The 23,205-nt window shown below is 25.5% G+C and overlaps 2 protein-coding genes across 3 annotated transcripts; one reads left to right on the top strand and one right to left on the bottom strand.

The window, feature by feature from the left end:
- Window positions 1-20: 20 nt before the first annotated feature.
- Window positions 21-22,289, top strand: LOC142223828 (DNA mismatch repair protein spellchecker 1-like). Of its 2 annotated transcripts, none has more exons than XM_075293669.1 (7): window positions 21-165; window positions 10,403-10,924; window positions 10,986-11,248; window positions 11,316-12,376; window positions 12,442-12,623; window positions 12,684-12,775; window positions 21,816-22,289. In XM_075293669.1, exons 1-7 carry the CDS (start codon window positions 163-165, stop codon window positions 22,087-22,089), a joined length of 2,397 nt encoding a protein of 798 aa, XP_075149784.1. In that variant the 5' UTR covers window positions 21-162; the 3' UTR covers window positions 22,090-22,289. The 2 variants fall into 2 exon arrangements, with proteins under 2 accessions (XP_075149784.1, XP_075149783.1); XM_075293668.1 differs by lacking the exon at window positions 21-165 and adding an exon at window positions 9,775-9,965.
- Pgant35A (polypeptide N-acetylgalactosaminyltransferase 35A) lies at window positions 4,768-7,055 on the bottom strand. Its single transcript, XM_075293667.1, has 2 exons — window positions 5,991-7,055; window positions 4,768-5,931 (listed from the first exon to the last, which is right to left on the bottom strand). The coding sequence occupies exons 1-2, from the start codon at window positions 6,940-6,942 to the stop codon at window positions 5,033-5,035; spliced, it is 1,851 nt and encodes a 616-aa protein (XP_075149782.1). The 5' UTR covers window positions 6,943-7,055; the 3' UTR covers window positions 4,768-5,032.
- Window positions 22,290-23,205: the final 916 nt, after the last annotated feature.

Here is a 23,205-nt window from a genome sequence, read left to right as displayed (position 1 = left end):
TAGGTGAAATCTGATATATGATAAAAAAAACTTGAAAATAGGGAATAAAACAAGAGTGGGGAGAGGAGAGTGCATTTTAAAGAAAAAATGTAAAATAAAAACTTTGTCGGAAAAGCATTGTTTTCAAGATATCGTCCCCTGAAAATCGCTACATATAAAAATATGGTAAGTATTGCATTTTTTGTGTATTTAGTACAAAGGGTGTTTGTATTTTAAAGAGAAAATATGGAGTGAAAATTAAATAAAATTTTGACAAAATTTTCTATCAAAATAAAATTTTTAGAAAATTTTCTATAGAAAAAAAATTTTCTATAGAAAAAAATTTTGAAAAAATTTTATATAGAAATAAAATTTTGACAAAATTGTCTATAGCAATAAAATTTTGACAAAATTTTCCATAGAAATAAAATTTTGACAAAATTTTCTATAGAAATAAAATTTTGACAAAATTTTCCATAGAAATAAAATTTTGACAAAATTTTCCATAGAAATAAAATTTTGACAAAATTGTCTATAGAAAAAAAATTTTGACAAAATTTTCTATAAGAATAAAATTTTGACAAAATTTTCTATAGAAATAAAATTTTGACAACATTTTCTATAGAAATAAAATGGTGACAACATTTTCTATAGAAATAAAATTTTGACAAAAATTTTCAGTAGAAATAAAATTTTGACAAAAATTTTCTATAGAAATAAAATTTTGACCAAAATTTTCATATAAATACAAATTTTGACAAAATTTTCCATAGAAATAAAATTTTGACAAAATTTTCTATAGAAATAAAATTTTGTGAATGATATTTTTGTTTCGTCTCCAATTGGTGAATGTTTGCCGTTTCTTTATGCGGATGATATTCATCTTTTTTTCAGTAGTACTTCTACTTTACAACTTGAGATGAATATTAATTATGTTTTGGAACATGTTAGTCGGTGGGTTTGTGATAATGATTTTGTCATAAATAACTCTAAATCTAGAGCTATGTTCTTTTATCATACAAATAATGAAGTAGAATTGAATATAAAAGTCAATGGTTATGGAGTCCCTTTCGTTACTGAGATGAGATGTCTTGGTGTAGTGTTGGATAGGAGACTTAGTTTTGAACATCATGTTGACTCTATTTTTTCGAAAGTTCTGTCCACTCTTCGGAGGCTTTACTCGCTAAATTTGTTTATGCCAGTTCATATTAGGAAGAGATTGGGTTTTTCATTACTAATGTCTTCCGTTAATTACTGTATTGAAGTAGTATCAGGTGCGAATTTGGCTTGTTTTAGTAGGCTACAACGAATAGTGAATATGATTGTCCGGTTTGTTTTCTCTTTAAGGCGCAATGATCCCACTTCGGGCAGTGTATTAGAGTTTCTAGGGGTGCCTTTTCCTATGTATATTGAGCATAAGGTTTTGATGTTGTTTTATAGGCTAGTAAATACGGGTTCTCCAGCTCTGCTCCGAAGCCGTTTTATTTTTTCAAGGTCAATCAGAAATCCGCAGATAATTTTCCCTCGCTTTAATACGGCTGTATGTGATCGATCTTTTACAGTGCGTGTCGCTAGAATCTGGAATCATCTTCCGCTTCATTTAAGAAAGTTTTCTTATTCTACTAAGGAATTTTCTCGAAGACATTTTCTTCATTTAAAAGAGAGTATTCAATGATAAAAATCATTTCTTTTTCTAGTCATCAATAATGGACCATAATTTCACATATTTTTTTTTAGTTCTTTATTGTTGTAGGCTGGGGAGCCAAGGTCTTGTCTTCTTTTTTCTTTTTTTTTTAATTAAAAAAAAAAAATTAAATTTATATATATATATATATATTTTTTTATGTTAATTCTAATATTTTTATTATATATTTATTTATTAGCTTAATTGTTATTAAATTCTCTTAGATTTTTTTTTTAAATATTTTTTCTTAATAAACCTGTTATTGTAGTTAGTTTATTACCGCATAAATCTGTAATATATTGTTAATTAGGCCTGGGTTGGCTTTGTGTATATTACTTTGGAGAATAATAAAATGAAATGAAAAAAATGAATAAAATTTTTACAAAATTTTCTATAGAAATAAAATTTTGACAAAATTTTCTATAGAAATAAAATGGTGACAACATTTTCTATAGAAATAAAATTTTGACAAAATTTTCTATAGAAATAAAATTTTCTATAGAAATAAAATTTTGACAAAATTTTCCATATAAATAAAATTTTCTATAGAAATAAAATTTTGAAATTTTCTATAGAAATAAAATTTTGACAAAATTTTCTATAGAAATAAAATTTTGACAAAATTTTCTATAGATATAAAATTTTGACAAAATTTTCTATAGAAAGAAAATTTTGACAAAATTTTCTATAGAAATAAAATTTTGACATTTTTTATAATAATAATATTTTTACAAAATTTTGCAAAGAAATAAAATTTTGTCAAAATTTTCTATAGAAATAAAATTTTGAAAAAAAATGTTGACAAACATTTCTATAGAAAAAAAAATCTATAGAAAAAAAATTTTGACAAAATTGTCTATAGAAATAAAATTTTGACAAAATTTTCTATAGAAATAAAATTTTGACAAAAAATTTCTATAGAAATAAAATTGTTACAAAATTTTTTATACAAATAAAATTTTGACAAAATTTTCTATAGGAATGAAATTTTGACAAAATTTCTATAGAAATAAAATTTTAACAAAAATTTTCTATAGAAATATAATTTTTAAAAAAATTTTCCATAGAAATACAAGTTTGAGAAAATTTTCAATAGAAATAAAATGGTGACAACATTTTCTATAGAAATAAAATTTTGACAAAAATTTTCAATAGAAATAAAATTTTAACAAAAATTTTCTATAGAAATAAAATTTTGACAAAAATTTTCCATAGAAATACAAATTTTGACAAAATTTTCCATAGAAATAAAATTTTGACAAAATTGTCTATAGAAATAAAATTTTGACAAAATTTTCTATAAGAATAAAATGGTGACAACATTTTCTATAGAAGTAAAATATCGACAAAATTTTCTATAGAAGTAAAATTTTCGCAAAATTTTTTATAGAAATAAAATTTTGACAAAATTTTCTATAGAAATAAAATTTTGACAAAATTTTCTATAGAAATAAAATTTTGACAAAATTTTCTATAGAAATAAAATTTTGACAAAATTTTCCATAGAAATAAAATTTTGACAAAAATTTTCTATAGAAATAAAATTTTGACAAAATTTTCTATGGAAATAAAATTTAAAAAAAATTCTATAGAAATAAACTTTTGAGAAAATTTTCTATAGAAATAAAATTTTGACAAAATTTTCTATGGAAATAAAATTTTATAAAAATTTTCTATAGAAATAAAATTTTCTATAGAAATAAAATTTTTACAAAATTTTCTATGGAAATAAAATTTAAAAAAAAAAATTTTCTATAGAAATAAACTTTTGAGAAAATTTTCTATAGAAATAAAATTTTAACAAAATTTTCTATAGAAATAAAATTTTGTCAAAATTTTCTATAGAAATAAAAATTTCTATAGAAATAAAATTTTGACAAAATTTTCCATATAAATAAAATTTTGACAAAATTTTCTATAGAAATAAAATTTTGACATTTTCTATAGAAATAAAATTTTGACATTTTCTATAGAAATAAAATTTTGACAAAATTTTCTATAGAAATAAAATGTTGACATTTTTTATAAAAATAATATTTTTACAAAATTTTGTAAAGAAATAAAATTTTGTCAAAATTTTCTACAGAAATAAAATTTTGAAAAAAAAAATGTTGACAAAAATTTCTATAGAAAAAAAATTTTGGCAAAATTGTCTATAGAAATAAAATTTTGACAAAATTTTCTATAGAAATAAAATTTTCTATAAGAATAAAATTTTGACAAAATTTTCTATAGAAATAAAATTTTGACAAAAAATTTCTATAGAAATAAAATTTTACAAATCTTTTTATAGAAATAAATTTTTTACAAAATTGTTAATACAAATAAAATTTTGACAAAATTTTCGATAGAAATAAAATTTTCTATAGGAATGAAATTTTGACAAAATTTTCTATAGAAATAAAATTTTAACAAAAATTTTCTATAGAAATAAAATTTTTAAAAAAATTTTCCATAGAAATACAAGTTTGGGAAAATTTTCTTTAGAAATAAATTTTTTACAAAATTTTCTATAGAAATAAAATTTTAACAAAAAATCTCTATAGAAATAAAATTTTGACAAAAATTTTCTATAGAAATAAAATTTTGACAAAAATTTTCCATAGAAATACAAGTTTGAGAAAATTTTCTATAGAAATAAAATTTTACCAAAATTTTCTATAGAAATAAAATTTAGCCAAAATTTTCTATAGAAATAAAATTTTAACAAAAAATTTCTATAGAAATAAAATTTTGACAAAACTTTCCATAGAAATAAAATATTACAAATCTTTTTATAGAAATAAAATTTTTAGAAAATTTTTTATACAAATAAAATTTTGACAAAATTTTCTATCGAAATAAAATGTTGACAAAATTTTCTATAGAAATAAAATTTTGGCAACATTTTCTATAGGAATAAAATGTTTACAAAATTTTCTTTAGAAATAAATTTTTGACAAAATTTTCTATAGAAATAAAATTTTGACAAAATTTTCTATAGAAATACAATTTTGACAGAACGTCGATTATTTTCATACCGCATTTTAGATGACTACTCAAATCAATAAATCGATCTTAGGTTCATTGTTATTTTTTTTGCAAAACAATTAAAAGAAGCAACATTTTTTTAAAGAAATATTTTATTTGTTCGTCTTAAGTCTATCACAAACTAATCAATATTTTCGAAGAGTATTATAAAAGTATAAAAATATATGTGGTGTGTGTGTTTTCAAAAAATATGGACGTAAGGTATAAAAACAAAAGTTTTTAAAAATTCATATAAAAAAAATAAAAAATTGTAAGTGTAGCATGGATTTCCTTTTGTATGTACAACAATATTTTATTGCATAGATCTGTGTGCTATCTGGGAATTATACAATAGCTTGGTTACGTTTTTGAAAATTCAATTATATCCCAAGCACTTAGTTCATGCTTTGCGCACAAATCCATTTGTAACATAGCACCCACTTTGGGTTGAGCTGCCTGAAGACATGTACCCGTCGCCATATTATAAATGGGACTTCGTTCTTTTTTTGTGTGTCGCCACTCTTGATTACCCATCATTTCATGACATTTGTTTATTATCACTTGTGTATCGCCGGAAGCTTCCAAACACAAGAGACGATCTAATACTAATTCAGATTTATCTGTTTCATACCATAATTGATTTCTGCCCTGTTGGCATTGCTGTAAAACTAAAGAGCTGCCTTTTTTCCAAAAGCCTTTAACTTTAGGAGCTATGACGGAAGCACATAACTCTGTTCCTGAGAGTCTTAGGGTGTATGTGGATATATAGTTTCGTTTTCTTGAATGCCACGGTTGAAATACTGGGGGTTTTTGTTCTTTTTTGCTGCCCTCTTGTCCGGGAATCCTTAACTCAGGATATACATTTTTTAAATACCATTCAAAAGATTTACACTGGAGTTTCTGGCGTAACGCTAAACGATCTGTGATGTCACCGTAATCGTAGTTGGGCGATATTTTTTCATGAATCAAATAAAATTTCTTATAGTCATCCATCCAAACATGAGCCAAACGCAAGGAGTTTTTCATCATGGTATTGCTGCCATCGGGTGATGAATAGGGTCTACGTTTTCTAAAAATGTGACCTACTCGAGAACAAGGTGTAATTTTTATAGCCCCACCGCATTGCCAGACACGGAATGAAATTTCTAGATTTTCCCCACCCCAAATATCCATGCCCATATCATAGCTGCCAATATAATCGAAGTATTTACGATTGACTGCAAATAATCCCCCAGCCATAGTGGGAGATTTAAAGGGACCTTAAATAGAATACCTCATTTAGCTAGAGAAATCTTGTAGAGCATCATTTCAAACATACCTTTGAAGTCCTCTTGATCTTTTAGGGTGCCATCCGGGAGATTTTCCCATTTGTAATGCAGGCCCCAGTTGAAGCCTCCACGAACCAATGGACTTGCTGTGTACTGGAATGTATCGGGATTTATCAAGTCAATCACCGGCACTGCCAACGTGCTATTTTCATCGCGAATCAAACGCAATAAAGGCTCCACCCATTGTTGATTGACTTCAATATGGGAATCCAAAAATATTAGGACATCGCCTTTAGCCTCCTTTGCTCCAATAACACGTGACCTTATTAAACCCTCGCGTTGTGTATTTCTAATGTAATGGATATTTTCATAATGAAGTTGAGAATGTAATTCTCCAACTAGATGAAATTCCAACTCTGGCAAATCACTAAAATCATCAACCAGAATTATTTCCTTTAATAGCCACGAAGGCGTACGATCAATTACACTCTTGATTGAACGAAATAATGTCATCTTGTGTTCATTAAAGAAACACATAACTATGGAAGCTGAAGGCAAATTCTCTGCTTTTTCGGCTGGGGTTCGGGGACATACTTTGTGCCTGGTGTCGGGTACGGAACGTGTCAGACCAATATTATTGGAGACCAAGGCATTAAAGGCATGATGTTTGTAGCCAATATCCCGTATATACTTATCGTTTTTGTTTCGCACTATCCCCAATGAATTTAATGGATCTTCATCTACGCCACCATCCACTATAGACAGATTGAGCAATGGATTTGGAGTTTTTGGTACTTTTTCGCTAAGACATTTCGTTTTGACCCGAGCCTCGAATTGCAGCAAAGGATCGGCAGTATGTTCTGCAGAATTCTTGAGGTTCCAGCCTCCATTTTCAATGTCACCTCGTAGCAAGTAAAAATATACAAGCAATGAAATTATTCCAGATAACACCAAATATGTTTCCAATGTAAACGTTTTACAAATACGTCGTTTTAGCTGCATATTCCCAACAACATTGATGAAATGTTGAGAAATTTTAATTGTCTAATAATCCAATTGGCAGATTTTGCAATCCATTGAGATCAACCTTCAACTTGTACCTGTTTATTTGTTTACGTTAGCAAACAATGTAGCCACTCTTTTTTGCAGGAAAGTTATTATGGTAGATAGGGCAACTTCAGCAAAACAATCACAATAGTAATCATACCAAAATAACGGTAAATGGGTTTGGGTGTCTCCCTAAATGGAGATTCGAGCGTTTTAATTTGCAAACACTTGGTGGAACTAATAATTAATGCGCTTTACAGGCTATCAATTATTCCGGACGGAATGTCGGTGTTTGTAAAGAATCCTACAGTGTGTCAGATCGATAGGACTTGTCGGCGATGAATAATCGCTAAATGCGTTTTCGATCCCATAAACATGCAGCAGTATCGATTATGCCTTCGGACTTAATTTATAATGTGAACAATATATGAGATATGTTGGACACGAGCACTGTCGTCCGGAATAGCTGATAGTCTGTAAAGCGCATAAAAGTGGTCCTTTCAACAGCAGTGATGGCAAAATACTTTCAATTTTTTTTTGGATACACTTTTCATCACAGTTTATGATTGCATAGTCCCACTCAAGAGTCGACGGGAGCGATGGGAATAAAATTCAATTTTGAAATGCCCCTGCCAGTGTAGTGATACTTGGTGGTACATTTCCCAACACAGTTAACGATTGTTATGACAACCCTGCCAACATTAACTCCGTTCGAGAACCCGATTTATTATAATTATCACAAATTTTTACTGGATTTGTAAGAATTTATAAATGTTTAATAAAATTACTAAAACATCTAAACAATCGTGTTTTACTTGACCACAATGATTATTTTACAACTATCTTAAAATGCACTTTTTCTAATAGTTTGAAGGGACTCTTTTTGGCGTCGTTCTAAATTGATCCAAAAAGGCATCTAATAATTGCACAGATGCGATACTTTTTTGTAGTAATTTGGTGTGGTACAACTTCTCAATAGTGACGGCGCTTTTGCAAAGAGTTTAGGCTATTGTATATGACTGTATTCGGCGTGGTGGGAGTTCTCAGAAGCGCCGTCAAATTCAAAAAATGTTGGCAGGGATATGACACCACATTTGAAAAGTATAGCACAGCAAAAGATAATCGCTTAAAAAAGTAGCAAATATAGTACTAAAATAGTACAACGTTAATCTGAACTGAGTTGTCGATTGAAATCATTGGGAGTCTTCCCATGGCTTTCAGAGATGGAAATCGAAAATAAACGTGTAATGCGTATCAGAAAAAGTGCATTTTAAGACAGTTGTAAACGAATCATTGTGGTCAAGTAAAACACGATTTTTAGATGTTTTAATAATTTGATTAAACATTTTTAAATTCTCACAAATATACAATTTATACGACTATCACATCACATTTAACATTATTTTTTGCATTAATAAAAGAATGATGTCGAGTTACAAGTAGCAAGTTACATCCCTACCAACATTTTTTGAATTTGACGGCACTTCTGAGAATCCACACTATGTCGAAAACTATCGTAAACGACGTCCAAAACTCGTCGGAAAAGCGCCGTCACTATTGAGAAGTTGTACCACGCCAGGTTACTACAAAAAAGTTTCGCATGAGTGCAATAATTAGAGAAAGTGCATTTTACGATAGTTGTAAAAGAATCATTGTGGTCAAGTAAACACGATTGTTTAGATGTTTATTAATTTGATTAAACATTTATAAATTATTATAAATATAACATTTATACAACTATCACAACACATTTAACATAATTTTTTGCATTAATAATAGAATGATGTTGAGTTACAAGTAGCAAGTTACATGTTGCAGCGTCTATCAGCCAGTGTTTCTATTCTCGATGGAGGCAGCGTGTCTGGAAAATGTCTGAAAAAAAAACTATCACTTTATTCCATGTGGAAAGTCGAAAATTGTTTACCAATATAACTTTCACAATTTTCATTTCATTTCATTTAATTTGTTTTTTTATTTATTTAATCGAGCCCAGTAGAGCCATATATATGTTTTAAGCGAAATAGCTATGGTTTCAGCATTTCATTATCGTTTTTATTTAAATAAATTATAATAAGCTAGTTGCGCTTGGTGTTTTACAAAATATAAAATAACTCTTGTAACAATAGGGCTGTTTTCTTTTTGCACTGGATACAACATTTGTACGGGCTATCCAGAACATCGTTGCACTGGTGTTCTATCCAGAACATCTCATCAGTGCCAGTCGCGCCGATATTGCCAGATTGTATTTTGATAAAGTGACGCTTCTTCGATTCACAATAGCGATTTATTGTGACTAATTTATCGAAAAACATGAAATTCAAAGTGGTGCAGTGTCATAAATAATCCCAGCAGCAAATATTTATTACTATTTGTGCACTTGATACATTAAAAATGCAAAATTTCACCTCTTTTCTGTGATTGTTTTTAAACAGCTGATGACAGTGTTGCATATTTTTGGAGATGTCCTGGATAAACGAGTACTCTGTTTTCTTTTAGTCCTTCACGGCTTAGGGTATCCAGTGCTAAAAGAAAACAGCCCTAATAGTGATGGCAAAATACTTTCATGTACATTTCATACTTTTTGATACGCTTCCCCCATCACAGCTGGTGATTGTTGTAGTATCACTTACGAGTCTGTGGTAGCTATGAAGATGAAATGGAACTTTGAAATGCTGGCAGGGATTCCCCAAAAAGTTGTCCAAATAAAAGTACAATATAAATGGCGCATAAAGCCATTGTAAATGTATGTTTCATTCAAATTTTCCTTTGTGTGTAGATAACCATTCACAATAATACAATTTTAAATTAAACTGCCCAATTCAAAATAGTGAAAAGAAAAGCCATATTTGGATATTAAATTAAAATTCAACTAAACTGAAAACATGAACGCTTTAATTAATTACAATCAAGCTCCGAAATTTAATTTAAATATCGACGAATATCAGAAATTTGTCAATTTCTACATATCATTGGGTGAGGTAAGCTTATATCTTAAATGCCATTTTTGAAATTCTTAGGAATGGCATTCGTCGACCATGACAAATTGAGCTATGCGCCCAGAGTCAGTAAATACCTAAACGCCTATTTCGGAAGGTATTGAACCCTTAGAGGGTCATATAAATGCTTTATAAACGGTGTTATAATAGAAAGTGCTTTATTAGGTTAAAGTGAAAGCCCGATTTATTGTCAGGCTCATTTAGACTATTTAGTCCATAGTGTCCTTTATTGAATTAAGTTCTCTGCGGGACAAATGAGTAATCCACATAGCATAGACCGAGTTGTATAAGTGAATCTGATATAACACGCAGCCCATATAATCTCGCGGGACGTATGTAAACTCTACATAGCACAGATCGTGATACAAGAGGCTGCCACTATAACCTAATTTTTTTATTAAACAATTCCTTATTTACAGAAATCTTTGAGAACAATACGCTTCTTTGACCATCTCTATGCATACTCCGTTCATGGTGATGACGTTAATCTTATTGCCCAAATGGTTTATCAGTCCACATCGCAGATCACACAAATCATTTACAATGACATCCATATATCATGTCTAACTATATATAAAAACGATTTGGAAAAAGTTATAAGAGAACTCTTAATGGTACACAATGTTCGTGTAGAGATTTATGGTAGACGTTTTCTTTATTCCGATTGGGAAATTGAATATCGTGGATCACCAGCGTATTTGTCACAATTTGAAAAACTTATATTTTCCAATAAGAAGGAGTCCTACATTGACAATAGGATTTTATCTGTAAATCTTTGTCTGAAGGACAGCCAATATCTCGTTGGCCTTGCATTAATAGATCAAAATCTGTGCCAATTGAAAATTATGGAATTTGCAGATGATTACTCATTTACCAAATTCCAAGCCATATGTGTAATGTTGGCTCCAAGAGAATGTTTGCTGCCAGACGAAAAAGATCAGGTATGTACAATGATGTAGACTATAATTATTTTAAAATATATATTATTTAATTTTGTTTCAGTACAATTGTGTAAAACACATCTTGGAGAAAAATGGGATTTTGGTGACCATACATCAATCCCTTATACCTTATGACGATTTCATTTTAGATTTGAATAAGATTCTACGTTCTACTAAAGGCTATAAACAATCGTCATATATTTTTTTCGAAATCAAATGGGATATCTCTATAGAAGCTTTGAAATTGGCCATTGATTATTTAGACTTAACAAGTGACCCATGCAATATGGAGCAATTTCATATCAGTCATATGAATTTAAATAGGTTTTATTTCCGAGATCCCTGAGAAGGTTATTTATTAAATTTTTTTAATGGATTTTTACAATTTCAGTTTTGTACACATGGACTTTGCCAGTGCAAATATTTTGAAAGTTTTACCACCTTACGGATGTGAGAGTGTTTTAACTATCTTAGACCATTGTCAAATGCCTCAAGGGCATCGTTTAATGACCGAATGGATTAAACAGCCTTTACGTTGCGTGGAGATTATAAATCATCGTCACAATATGGTGGAATGTTTTACGCAGTTTCCCAATATTTTACACTTACTACACAATGGATATTTGAAACGTATTCCTGATCTTTTAATTCTCGTCCAGAAACTACAAAGGAAGAAAGCTAATCTAAAAGATGTTTTTGATATTTATGAAGTTATTTTACGATCTCACAAAATTGTAAAAATTTTACATTCTGTTAATGATGCCACCATAGCACGAATTCTGTGTCATCGATTTCATAGTGCCTTGGATCATGTATCCTATCTTGAACAATTATTAGAACAAGTCTTGGACTTTGAAGCTGTAAATCGAAAACAGTATGTGATTAAGTCATCTTCCGATAGAGTGCTACAAAATACCAAAGAACAAATGGCATGCCTACTTCAAAAAATGGCAAAATGTCAAGAGCTAGTTTCCAAGAACTTGGATTTAGAATTAAATTTTGCTGTTAAATTGGTAAATGTAGCTGATTATGGCTATACTCTAATTGTCAGATCCAAAGATGCAACGAATCTATATAAGAATACGGAATACAAAATTCTTGATATATACAACAATGAAATATTTTTCACTACCCAGACATTATCCGCATTTAATAAAGAGTTTTTCGCCCTAAAAAATCTCTATGAAAAGGAGCATACATTAATCGTAGAGGAAATTTTCAAGTTAACTGTTTATTACTCGGAACATTTATTGGATTTGAATGCGGTATTTGCTGAGTTAGATTGTCTGCTGAGTTTTGCCAAAATAGCTCAATCGGATCAACAAACTTTTGTAAGACCCATAATATTGACGGAAGGATCTGGAGAATTTATAGTAAAAGATATTAAACTTCCATGGATAAAAGAACAAAAAACGATAACATTTCTAGCCCATAAAATGGACATTAGTAAGGGTAAGAATTATTTGCAATGATTTATATTTTCATTTTAGAAATAAATCATGCTATCCATTATGTAGATCGTTTTGGTAAAACTGGTTTGAAAATGCAGCTCAATTCAAAATATATGCCAGCCGTTATTACAGTTATTTTAATGGCCTTAGTTGGTAGTTTCGTACCTTGTAGTGAAGCTAAAATTTCACTTATTGATTCCATATTTACAGATGTGGAAACAATTGCCGCCAGTACATCTTCAGGAAGGGTAAGGAAATATGTCCATATTTAAACGAAAATTTATTGATGTACTTATTTTACAATTTAGCAATCTGTTTATGGCAAACCATCGGATATTGTACATGGAACGGACAAGGGTAATATAAAGAAAGGATGTAATACACCATGGCTTATGCAAGGGTGAGTACATTTTTAAATTTTCTTAAATTGATTTTTAATGTTCTTGGTGAAAATATTGTAATCGATTTTTTTATTGGCCATTATCGACCAATTCAATTTGAGCGCCAATTAAATTGGAATGTCACTATGTAGCATAAAATTTGATTTTCTTACACAACTACAGGGCAAGATGTTAGCTTGTATATAGGCAAATTAAGATCGTTGAAACAATACTAGGGATTATATTAAATTTCATAAAGTTCACATATGGACCTTTTCCAAAATGTGAAAAAAATCGACTTTCTGCGAAGCAACTATCTTAATTAGGCCTCTCCTTATGCCCGAGCGCCCGTGCTGCAATGGTAAGCATGTCCGCCTTACATTCAAAGAGTCATGGGTTCAAGTTTCGATCAAACACCAAAAATTTTTCAGCGGTGGATTATCCCCTCTCAATTTTTGACAAAATTTTCTATAGAGATAAAATTTTGACAAAATTTTCTATAGAGATAAAATTTTGACAAAATTTTCTATAGAGATAAAATTTTGACGAAATTTTCTATAGAGATAAAATTTTGACAAAATTTTCTATAGAGATAAAATTTTGACGAAATTTTGTATAGAGATAAAATTTTGACAAAATTTTCTATAGAGATAAAATTTTGACGAAATTTTCTATAGAGATAAAATTTTGACTAAATTTTCTATATAAATAAAATTTTGACAAATTTTTCTATAGATATAAAATGTTGACAAATTTTTCTATTGAAATAAAATTTTGACAAAATTTTCTATAGAGATAAAATTTCGACAAAATTTTCTATAGAGATAAAATTTCGACAAAATTTTCTAAAGAGATAAAATTTCGACAAAATTTGATATAGAGATAAAATTTTGACAAAATTTTCTATGGAAATAAAATTTTGACAAAATTTTCTATGGAAATAAAATTTTGACAAAATTTTCTATGGAAATAACATTTTGACAAAATTTTCTATGGAAATAAAATTTTGACAAAATTTTCTATGGAGATAATATGTCGACAAAATTTTCTATAGAGATAAAATTTTGACAAAATTTGCTATAGAGATAAAATTTTGACAAAATTTTCTAAAGAGATAATATATTGACAAAATTTTCTAAAGAGATAAAATTTCGACAAAATTTGCTATAGAGATAAAATTTTGACAAAATTTTCTATAGTAATAAAATTTTGACAAAATTTTCTATAGAAATAAAATTATGACAAAATTTTCTAAAGAGATAAAATTTCGACAAAATTTGCTATAGAGATAAAATTTTGACAAAATTTTCTAAAGAGATAAAATTTCGGCAAAATTTGCTATAGAGATAAAATTTTGACAAAATTTTCTATAGTAATAAAATTTTGACAAAATTTTCTATAGAAATAAAATTTTGACAAAATTTTCTATAGAGATAAAATTTCGACAAAATTTTCTAAAGAGATAAAATTTCGACAAAATTTGCTATAGAGATAAAATTTTGACAAAATTTTCTATAGTAATAAAATTTTGACAACATTTTCTATAGAAATAAAATTTTGACAAAATTTTCTATAGAAATAAAATGTTGCCAAAATGTTCTATAGAGATAAAATTTTGACAAAATTTTCTATAGTGATAAAATTTTGACAAAATTTTCTATAGTGATAAACTTTTGACAAAATTTTCAATAGAGATAAAATTTCGACAACATTTTCTATAGAGATAAAATTTTGACAAAATTTGCTATAGAGATAAAATTTTGACAAAATTTTCTATAGAGATAATATTTTGACAAAATTTTCTATAGAGATAAAACTTTGACAAAATTTTCTATAGAGATAAAATTTCGACAAAATTTTCTATAGAGATAAAATTTCGACAAAATTTTCTATAGAGATAAAATTTCGACAAAATTTTCTAAAGAGATAAAACTTCGACAAAATTTGCTATAGAGATAAAATTTTGACAAAATTTTCTATAGTAATAAAATTTTGACAAAATTTTCTATAGAAATAAAATTTCGACAAAATTTTCTATAGAGATAAAATTTCGACAACATTTTCTAAAGAGATAAAATTTCGACAAAATTTGCTATAGAGATAAAATTTTGACAAAATTTTCTATAGTAATAAAATATTGACAACATTTTCAATAGAGATAAAATTTCGACAAAATTTCCTATAAAGATAAAATTTTTACAAAATTTGTTATAGAGATAAAATTTTGACAAAATTTTCTATGGAAATAAAATTTTGACAAAATTTTCTATGGAGATAAAATGTTGACAAAGTTTTCTATAGAGATAAAATTTTGACAAAATTTTCTATAGAGATAAAATTTTGACAAAATTTTCTATAGAGATAATATTTTGACAAAATTTTCTATAGAGATAAAATGTTGACGAAATTTTTTATAGAGATAAAATTTTGACAAAATTTTCTATAGAGATAAAATTTTGACAAAATTTTCTATAGAGATAAAATTTTGACAAAATTTTCTATAGGTAAAATTTTGACAAAATTTTCTATAGAGATAAAATTTTGACAAAATTTTCTATAGAGATAAAATTTTGACAAAATTTTCCATAGAGATAAAATTTTGACAAAATTTTCTATAGAGATAAAATTTTGACAAAATTTTCTATAGAGATAAAATTTTGACAAAATTTTCTATAGAGATAAAATTTTGACAAAATTTTCTATAGAGATAAAATTTTGACAAAATTTTCTATAGAGATAAAATTTTGACAAAATTTTCTATAGAGATAAAATTTTGACAAAATTTTCTATAGAGATAAAATTTTGACAAAATTTTCTATAGAGATAAAATTTTGACAAAATTTTCTATATAAATAAAATTTTGACAAATTTTTCTATAGATATAAAATGATGACACATTTTTCTATTGAGAAAAAAATTTGACAATATTTTCTATAGAGATAAAATTTTGACAATATTTTCTATTGAAATAAAATTTTGACAAAATTTTCTATAGAGATAAAATTTCGACAAAATTTTCTATAGAGATAAAATTTCGACAAAATTTTTTAAAGAGATAAAATTTCGACAAAATTTGCTATAGAGATAAAATTTTGACAAAATTTTCTATGGAAATAAAATTTTGACAAAATTTTCGATAGAGATAAAATGTTGACAAAATTTTCTATAGAGATAAAATTTTGACAATATTTTCTATTGAGATACAATTTTGACAAAATTTTCTATAGAGATAAAATTTTGACAAAATTTTGTATAGAGATAAAATTTTAACAAAATTTTGTATAGAGATAAAAATTTGACAAAATTTTCTATAGAGATAAAATTTTGACAAAATTTTCTATAGAGATAAAATTTTGAAAAATTTTCTATAGAGATAAAATTTTGACAAAATTTCCTATAGAGATAAAATTTTGACAAAATTTTCTATATAGATAAAATTTTGACAAAATTTTCTATATAGATAAAATTTGGACAAAATTTTCTATAGAGATAAAATTTTGACAAAATTTTCTATAGAGATAAAATTTCGACAAAATTTTCTATAGAGATACAATTTTGACAAAATTTTCTATAGATATAAAATTTTGACAAAATTTTCTATAGATATAAAATTTTGACAAAATTTTCTATAGATATAAAATTTTGACAAAATTTTCTATAGATATAAAATTTTGACAACATTTTCTATAGAGATAAAATTTTGACAAACTTTTCGATGGAGATAAAATTTTGACAAAATTTTCTATAGAGATAAAATTTTGACGAAATTTTCTATAGAGATAAAATTTTGACAAAATTTTCTATAGAAATAAAATTTTGAAAGATTTTTCTATAGATATAAAATTTTGACAAATTTTTCTATAGAGATAAAATTTTGACAATATTTTCTATTGAAATAAAATTTTGACAAAATTTTCTATAGAGATAAAATTTCGACAAAATTTTCTATAGAGATAAAATTTCGACAAAATTTTCTATAGAGATAAAATTTCGACAAAATTTGCTATAGAGATACAATTTTGACAAAATTTTCTATAGTAATAAAATTTTGACAAAATTTTCTATAGAGATAAAATTTTGACAAAATTTTCTATAGTAATAAAATTTTGACAAAATTTTCTATAGAAATAAAATTATGACAAAATTTTCTAAAGAGATAAAATTTCGACAAAATTTGCTATAGAGATAAAATTTTGACAAAATTTTCTAAAGAGATAAAATTTCGACAAAATTTGCTATAGTGATAAAGTTTTGACAAAATTTTCTATAGTAATAAAATTTTGACAAAATTTTCTATAGAAATAAAATTTTGACAAAATTTTCTATAGAGATAAAATTTCGACAAAATTTTCTAAAGAGATAAAATTTCGACAAAATTTGCTATAGAGATAAAATTTTGACAAAATTTTCTATAGTAATAAAATTTTGACAACATTTTCTATAGATATAAAATTTTGACAAAATTTTCTATAGAAATAAAATGTTGCCAAAATGTTCTATAGAGATAAAATTTTGACAAAATTTTCTATAGTGATAAAATTTTGACAAAATTTTCTATAGTGATAAACTTTTGACAAAATTTTCAATAGAGATAAAATTTCGACAACATTTTCTATAGAGATAAAATTTTGACAAAATTTGCTATAGAGATAAAATTTTGACAAAATTTTCTATAGAGATAATATTTTGACAAAATTTTCTATAGAGATAAAACTTTGACAAAATTTTCTATAGAGATAAAATTTCGACAAAATTTTCTATAGAGATAAAATTTCGACAAAATTTTCTATAGAGATAAAATTTCGACAAAATTTTCTAAAGAGATAAAATTTCGACAAAATTTGCTATAGAGATAAAATTTTGACAAAATTTTCTATAGTAATAAAATTTTGACAAAATTTTCTATAGAAATAAAATTTAGACAAAATTTTCTATAGAGATAAAATTTCGACAACATTTTCTAAAGAGATAAAATTTCGACAAAATTTGCTATAGAGATAAAATTTTGACAAAATTTTCTATAGTTATAAAATATTGACAAAATTTTCAATAGAGATAAAATTTCGACAAAATTTCCTATAAAGATAAAATTTTTACAAAACTTGTTATAGAGATAAAATTTTGACAAAATTTTCTATAGAGTTAAAATTTTGACAACATTTTCGATGGAAATAAAATTTTGACAAAATTTTCTATGGAAATAAAATTTTGACAAAATTTTCTATGGAGATAAAATGTTGACAAAGTTTTCTATAGAGATAAAATTTTGACAAAATTTTCTATAGAGATAAAATTTTGACAAAATTTTCTATAGAGATAATATTTTGACAAAATTTTCTATAGAGATAAAATGTTGACGAAATTTTTTATGGAGATAAAATTTTGACAATATTTTCTATAGAGATAAAATTTTGACAAAATTTTCTATAGAGATAAAATTTTGACAAAATTTTCTATAGGTAAAATTTTGACAAAATTTTCTATAGAGATAAAATTTTGACAAAATTTTCTATAGAGATAAAATTTTGACAAAATTTTCTATATAAATAAAATTTTGACAAATTTTTCTATAGATATAAAATGATGACAAATTTTTCTATTGAGAAAAAAATTTGACAATATTTTCTATAGAGATAAAATTTTGACAATATTTTCTATTGAAATAAAATTTTGACAAAATTTTCTATAGAGATAAAATTTCGACAAAATTTTCTATAGAGATAAAATTTCGACAAAATTTTCTAAAGAGATAAAATTTCGACAAAATTTGCTATAGAGATAAAATTTTGACAAAATTTTCTATGGAAATAAAATTTTGACAAAATTTTCGATAGAGATAAAATGTTGACAAAATTTTCTATAGAGATAAAATTTTGACAATATTTTCTATTGAGATACAATTTTGACAAAATTTTCTATAGAGATAAAATTTTGACAAAATTTTGTATAGAGATAAAATTTTAACAAAATTTTGTATAGAGATAAAAATTTGACAAAATTTTCTATAGAGATAAAATTTTGACAAAATTTTCTATAGAGACAAAATTTTCTATAGAGATAAAATTTTGAAAAATTTTCTATAGAGATAAAATTTTGAAAAATTTTCTATAGAGATAAAATTTTGACAAAATTTCCTATAGAGATAAAATTTTGACAAAATTTTCTATATAGATAAAATTTTGACAAAATTTTCTATATAGATAAAATTTGGACAAAATTTTCTATAGAGATAAAATTTTGACAAAATTTTCTATAGAGATACAATTTTGACAAAATTTTCTATAGATATAAAATTTTGACAAAATTTTCTATAGATATAAAATTTTGACAAAATTTTCTATAGATATAAAATTTTGACAAAATTTTCTATAGATATAAAATTTTGACAACATTTTCTATAGAGATAAAATTTTGACAAACTTTTCGATGGAGATAAAATTTTGACAAAATTTTCTATAGAGATAAAATTTTGACAAAATTTTCTATAGAGATAAAATTTTGAAAGATTTTTCTATAGATATAAAATTTTGACAAATTTTTCTATAGAGATAAAATTTGGACAATATTTTCTATTGAAATAAAATTTTGACAAAATTTTCTATAGAGATAAAATTTCGACAAAATTTTCTATAGAGATAAAATTTCGACAAAATTTTCTATAGAGATAAAATTTCGACAAAATTTGCTATAGAGATACAATTTTGACAAAATTTTCTATAGTAATAAAATTTTGACAAAATTTGCTATAGAGATAAAATTTTGACAAAATTTTCTATAGTAATAAAATTTTGACAAAATTTTCTATAGAAATAAAATTTCGACAAAATTTTCTATAGAGATAAAATTTCGACAAAATTTTCTAAAGAGATAAAATTTCGACAAAATTTGCTATAGAGATAAAATTTTGACAAAATTTTCTATAGAAATAAAATTTTGACAAAATTTTCTATAGAAATAAAATGTTGCCAAAATGTTCTATAGAGATAAAATTTTGACAAAATTTTCTATAGTGATAAAATTTTGACAAAATTTTCTATAGTGATAAACTTTTGACAAAATTTTCAATAGAGATAAAATTTCGACAAAATTTTCTAAAGAGATAAAATTTTGACAAAATTTGCTATAGAGATAAAATTTTGACAAAATTTTCTATGGAGATAAAATTTTCTATGGAAATAAAATTTTGACAAAATTTTCTATGGAAATAAAATTTTGACAAAATTTTCTATGGAAATAAAATTTTGACAAAATTTTCTATGGAAATAAAATGTTGACAAAATTTTCTATAGGTAAAATTTTGACAAAATTTTCTATAGGTAAAATTTTGACAAAATTTTCTATAGAGATAAAATTTTGACAAAATTTTCTATAGAGATAAAATTTTGACAAAATTTTCTATAGATATAAAATTTTGACAAAATTTTCTATAGATATAAAATTTTGACAACATTTTCTATAGAGATAAAATTTTGACAAACTTTTCGATGGAGATAAAATTTTGACAAAATTTTCTATAGAGATAAAATTTTGACGAAATTTTCTATAGAGATAAAATTTTGACAAAATTTTCTATAGAAATAAAATTTTGAAAGATTTTTCTATAGATATAAAATTTTGACAAAATTTTCTATAGAGATAAAATTTTGACAATATTTTCTATTGAAATAAAATTTTGACAAAATTTTCTATAGAGATAAAATTTCGACAAAATTTTCTATAGAGATAAAATTTCGACAATATTTTCTATTGAAATAAAATTTCGACAAAATTTGCTATAGAGATAAAATTTTGACAAAATTTTCTATAGAAATAAAATTTTGACAAAATTTTCTATAGAAATAAAATGTTGCCAAAATGTTCTATAGAGATAAAATTTTGACAAAATTTTCTATAGTGATAAAATTTTGACAAAATTTTCTATAGTGATAAACTTTTGACAAAATTTTCAATAGAGATAAAATTTCGACAAAATTTTCTATAGAGATAAAATTTTGACAAAATTTGCTATAGAGATAAAATTTTGACAAAATTTTCTATGGAGATAAAATTTTCTATGGAAATAAAATTTTGACAAAATTTTCTATGGAAATAAAATTTTGACAAAATTTTCTATGGAAATAAAATTTTGACAAAATTTTCTATGGAGATAAATGTTGACAAAATTTTCTATAGAGATAAAATTTTGACAAAATTTTCTATAGAGATAAAATTTCGACTAAGTTTTCTATTGAAATAAAATTTTGACAAAATTTTCTATAGAGATAAAATTTTGACAAAATTTTCTATAGAGATAAAATTTTGACAAAATTTTCTATAGAGATAAAATTTTGACAAAATTTTCTATAGAGATAAAATTTTGACAAAATTTTCCATAGAGATAAAATTTTGACAAAATTTTCTATAGAGATAAAATTTTGACAAAATTTTCTATAGAGATAAAATTTTGACAAAATTTTCCTATAGAGATACAATTTTGACAGAATTTTCCTATAGAAAAGATAAGTAAAATTTTGACTAAATTTTCAATATTAAAATAAAATAATATCACAAAAGAAATCTATTTCCATAATAACAAAAAAAAAATTGATCAAACACTGCAAAATATTTTTTTGTTTTAGTTGGTAGTTTTGTTTTGTTTTGTAAAATGTTCTTTAAATCTTGGTATGCATAATAATTTGACGATTGAATAACTACAAGCATCTCATTGGATCAGTCAACGTCACGTCACTAAAGGTGACTGACGTCCTTTCTATCCAGTTTTGAGGCGTCCTTTGCCAAAGAAATTACCCTCATACACCCAAAGAAATTTGTTAGTAGACAGCAGAAAAGTCTGCTGAAATCAGTTAATGTTTGCAGAGATAGTAAATATAGTTTGTTATTTTACTAAGCTCTTTTAGATTAGATAACGTAACCCCCATTTTAGAACATACACATTTTGCAATTTGTTGTTTGCTAGACCCTGAAGTACAAAAATATAACAGCAAACTCCGAATGCTATTTTTAGTACACCTATTTCTATGAGTATATATTACACATTCTATATATACTTATTTCTTCCAGAAACAGTGATAAAGAAGACCAAAATTTTATCCTATATATTAAGCATTTGAGAGATGCAAAACAATCGTCACCGATTTTGAACGACAAAAAGAAAACACCAAACGTTCCTGTTGGCGATACTGACAATAATCAAAACTTTAATGAGACTGAAACAAATCGTTCCTCAATTTTCATCGAAAATATTTACAATGACAAATTTTTCTATATTGATGAGGACATAGATATTGAAGAATCGGAAAAAGACAAGTTACTTTTGAAACGAAAAAATCAATGAAATTACACACCAAAATTCGTATATAAAAAATGCATGTATATCGAAGATATGTTTTTAAAATGTTCGTCCAGTTATCTGTGTAGTACGGTGTGTATTAAAATGTTCTCCAAAGAGTTGTGATATTGTAATTTTTGTTATTTTAATTTAACTTTAATTTACTTTTTTAATTTAATTTATTGTTTTTGTATTGGATTGTTCTATTTTTGTTGTGTTTATAATGAATTATTTTGAAATGTAATTTTATATATATTTTTTTAATTTTTTATGTTGTGTTTGTATTGGATTGTTCTATTTTTGTTGTGTTGGTAATGAATTATTTTAAAACGTAATTTTATATACATTTTTATTTTAAATTACAAATTGCATGTACCACAATTAAATTCTTGTAATCAAAAATTTAATAAAAAGATTTTTTATATAAAATAGATGTACGTTAAAAAAATCCCGTACCGATTTAATACATTTTTAGTTGGGTTTGATTGAGGCCTTTCGAGCACTGTGTCTAAATTTTTTGAAGAATAAACATCAAATAGTATTTGATTCGCGGCCATTTTCACGTAGCTCCGTTAGGCTTTAACTGAAGTTAACAGAAAGTAAATTCCAAATTTCTTCTCTCAGGTTAACTTTAATTGAACAATTTTCAGCAGTTAAGTTTCCAACTGGCTTATCCCAGCAAAAAATACTTCAGCAGTAAGAGTTGAGTTGCGCTTTTTGGTGTACAATAAAGTAGGCAGTGCATCCACACTACATGAATCGGTGGCAATAACGTAAACGAGTAATCAAATTAGTTTATGACCATCCGTTTACGTTATTGCAACCAATTCATGCAGTATAGATGCATGAAAGGTAGTGCTGTTTTCCTTCACGCCAACAATGCTATACTCAAGATTATATATCACTTCTGAGCAACATTTCTATTAAAATGAGCAGTTGTATCAGCGCTATGTAGAAGCTGCTCCAAATCGGGACATCGCCCACAGCAATCAGCGCTGATTTGGTTGTTTTGCAAGCAGTTCATACTGCCTCTCTCCCTTACAATCCTGCTGAAATAGTGCACCATTTTTTGCTGGAATGGAATATATACGCATGATGGCAGCTATGTCCATAATACGGTTT

Source organism: Haematobia irritans, chromosome 2, assembly GCF_050003625.1.
Source record: "Haematobia irritans isolate KBUSLIRL chromosome 2, ASM5000362v1, whole genome shotgun sequence".
NCBI lineage: Eukaryota > Metazoa > Arthropoda > Insecta > Diptera > Muscidae > Haematobia > Haematobia irritans.
This window is presented reverse-complemented; position numbering and strand designations above follow the sequence as displayed.

Excerpts from the sequence above, each read along its gene's own strand:
- Pgant35A (XM_075293667.1), bottom strand. The coding sequence starts at position 6,942 with ATGCAGCTAAAACGACGTATTTGTAAAACGTTTACATTGGAAACATAT. Across the intron at positions 5,932-5,990 it reads AGATCAAGAGGACTTCAAAG|GTCCCTTTAAATCTCCCACT; the intron begins GTATGTTTGAAA and ends ATTCTATTTAAG.
- LOC142223828 (XM_075293668.1), top strand. The coding sequence starts at position 9,870 with ATGAACGCTTTAATTAATTACAATCAAGCTCCGAAATTTAATTTAAAT. Across the intron at positions 10,925-10,985 it reads TGCCAGACGAAAAAGATCAG|TACAATTGTGTAAAACACAT; the intron begins GTATGTACAATG and ends ATTTTGTTTCAG. Across the intron at positions 12,776-21,815 it reads ACACCATGGCTTATGCAAGG|AAACAGTGATAAAGAAGACC; the intron begins GTGAGTACATTT and ends TATTTCTTCCAG.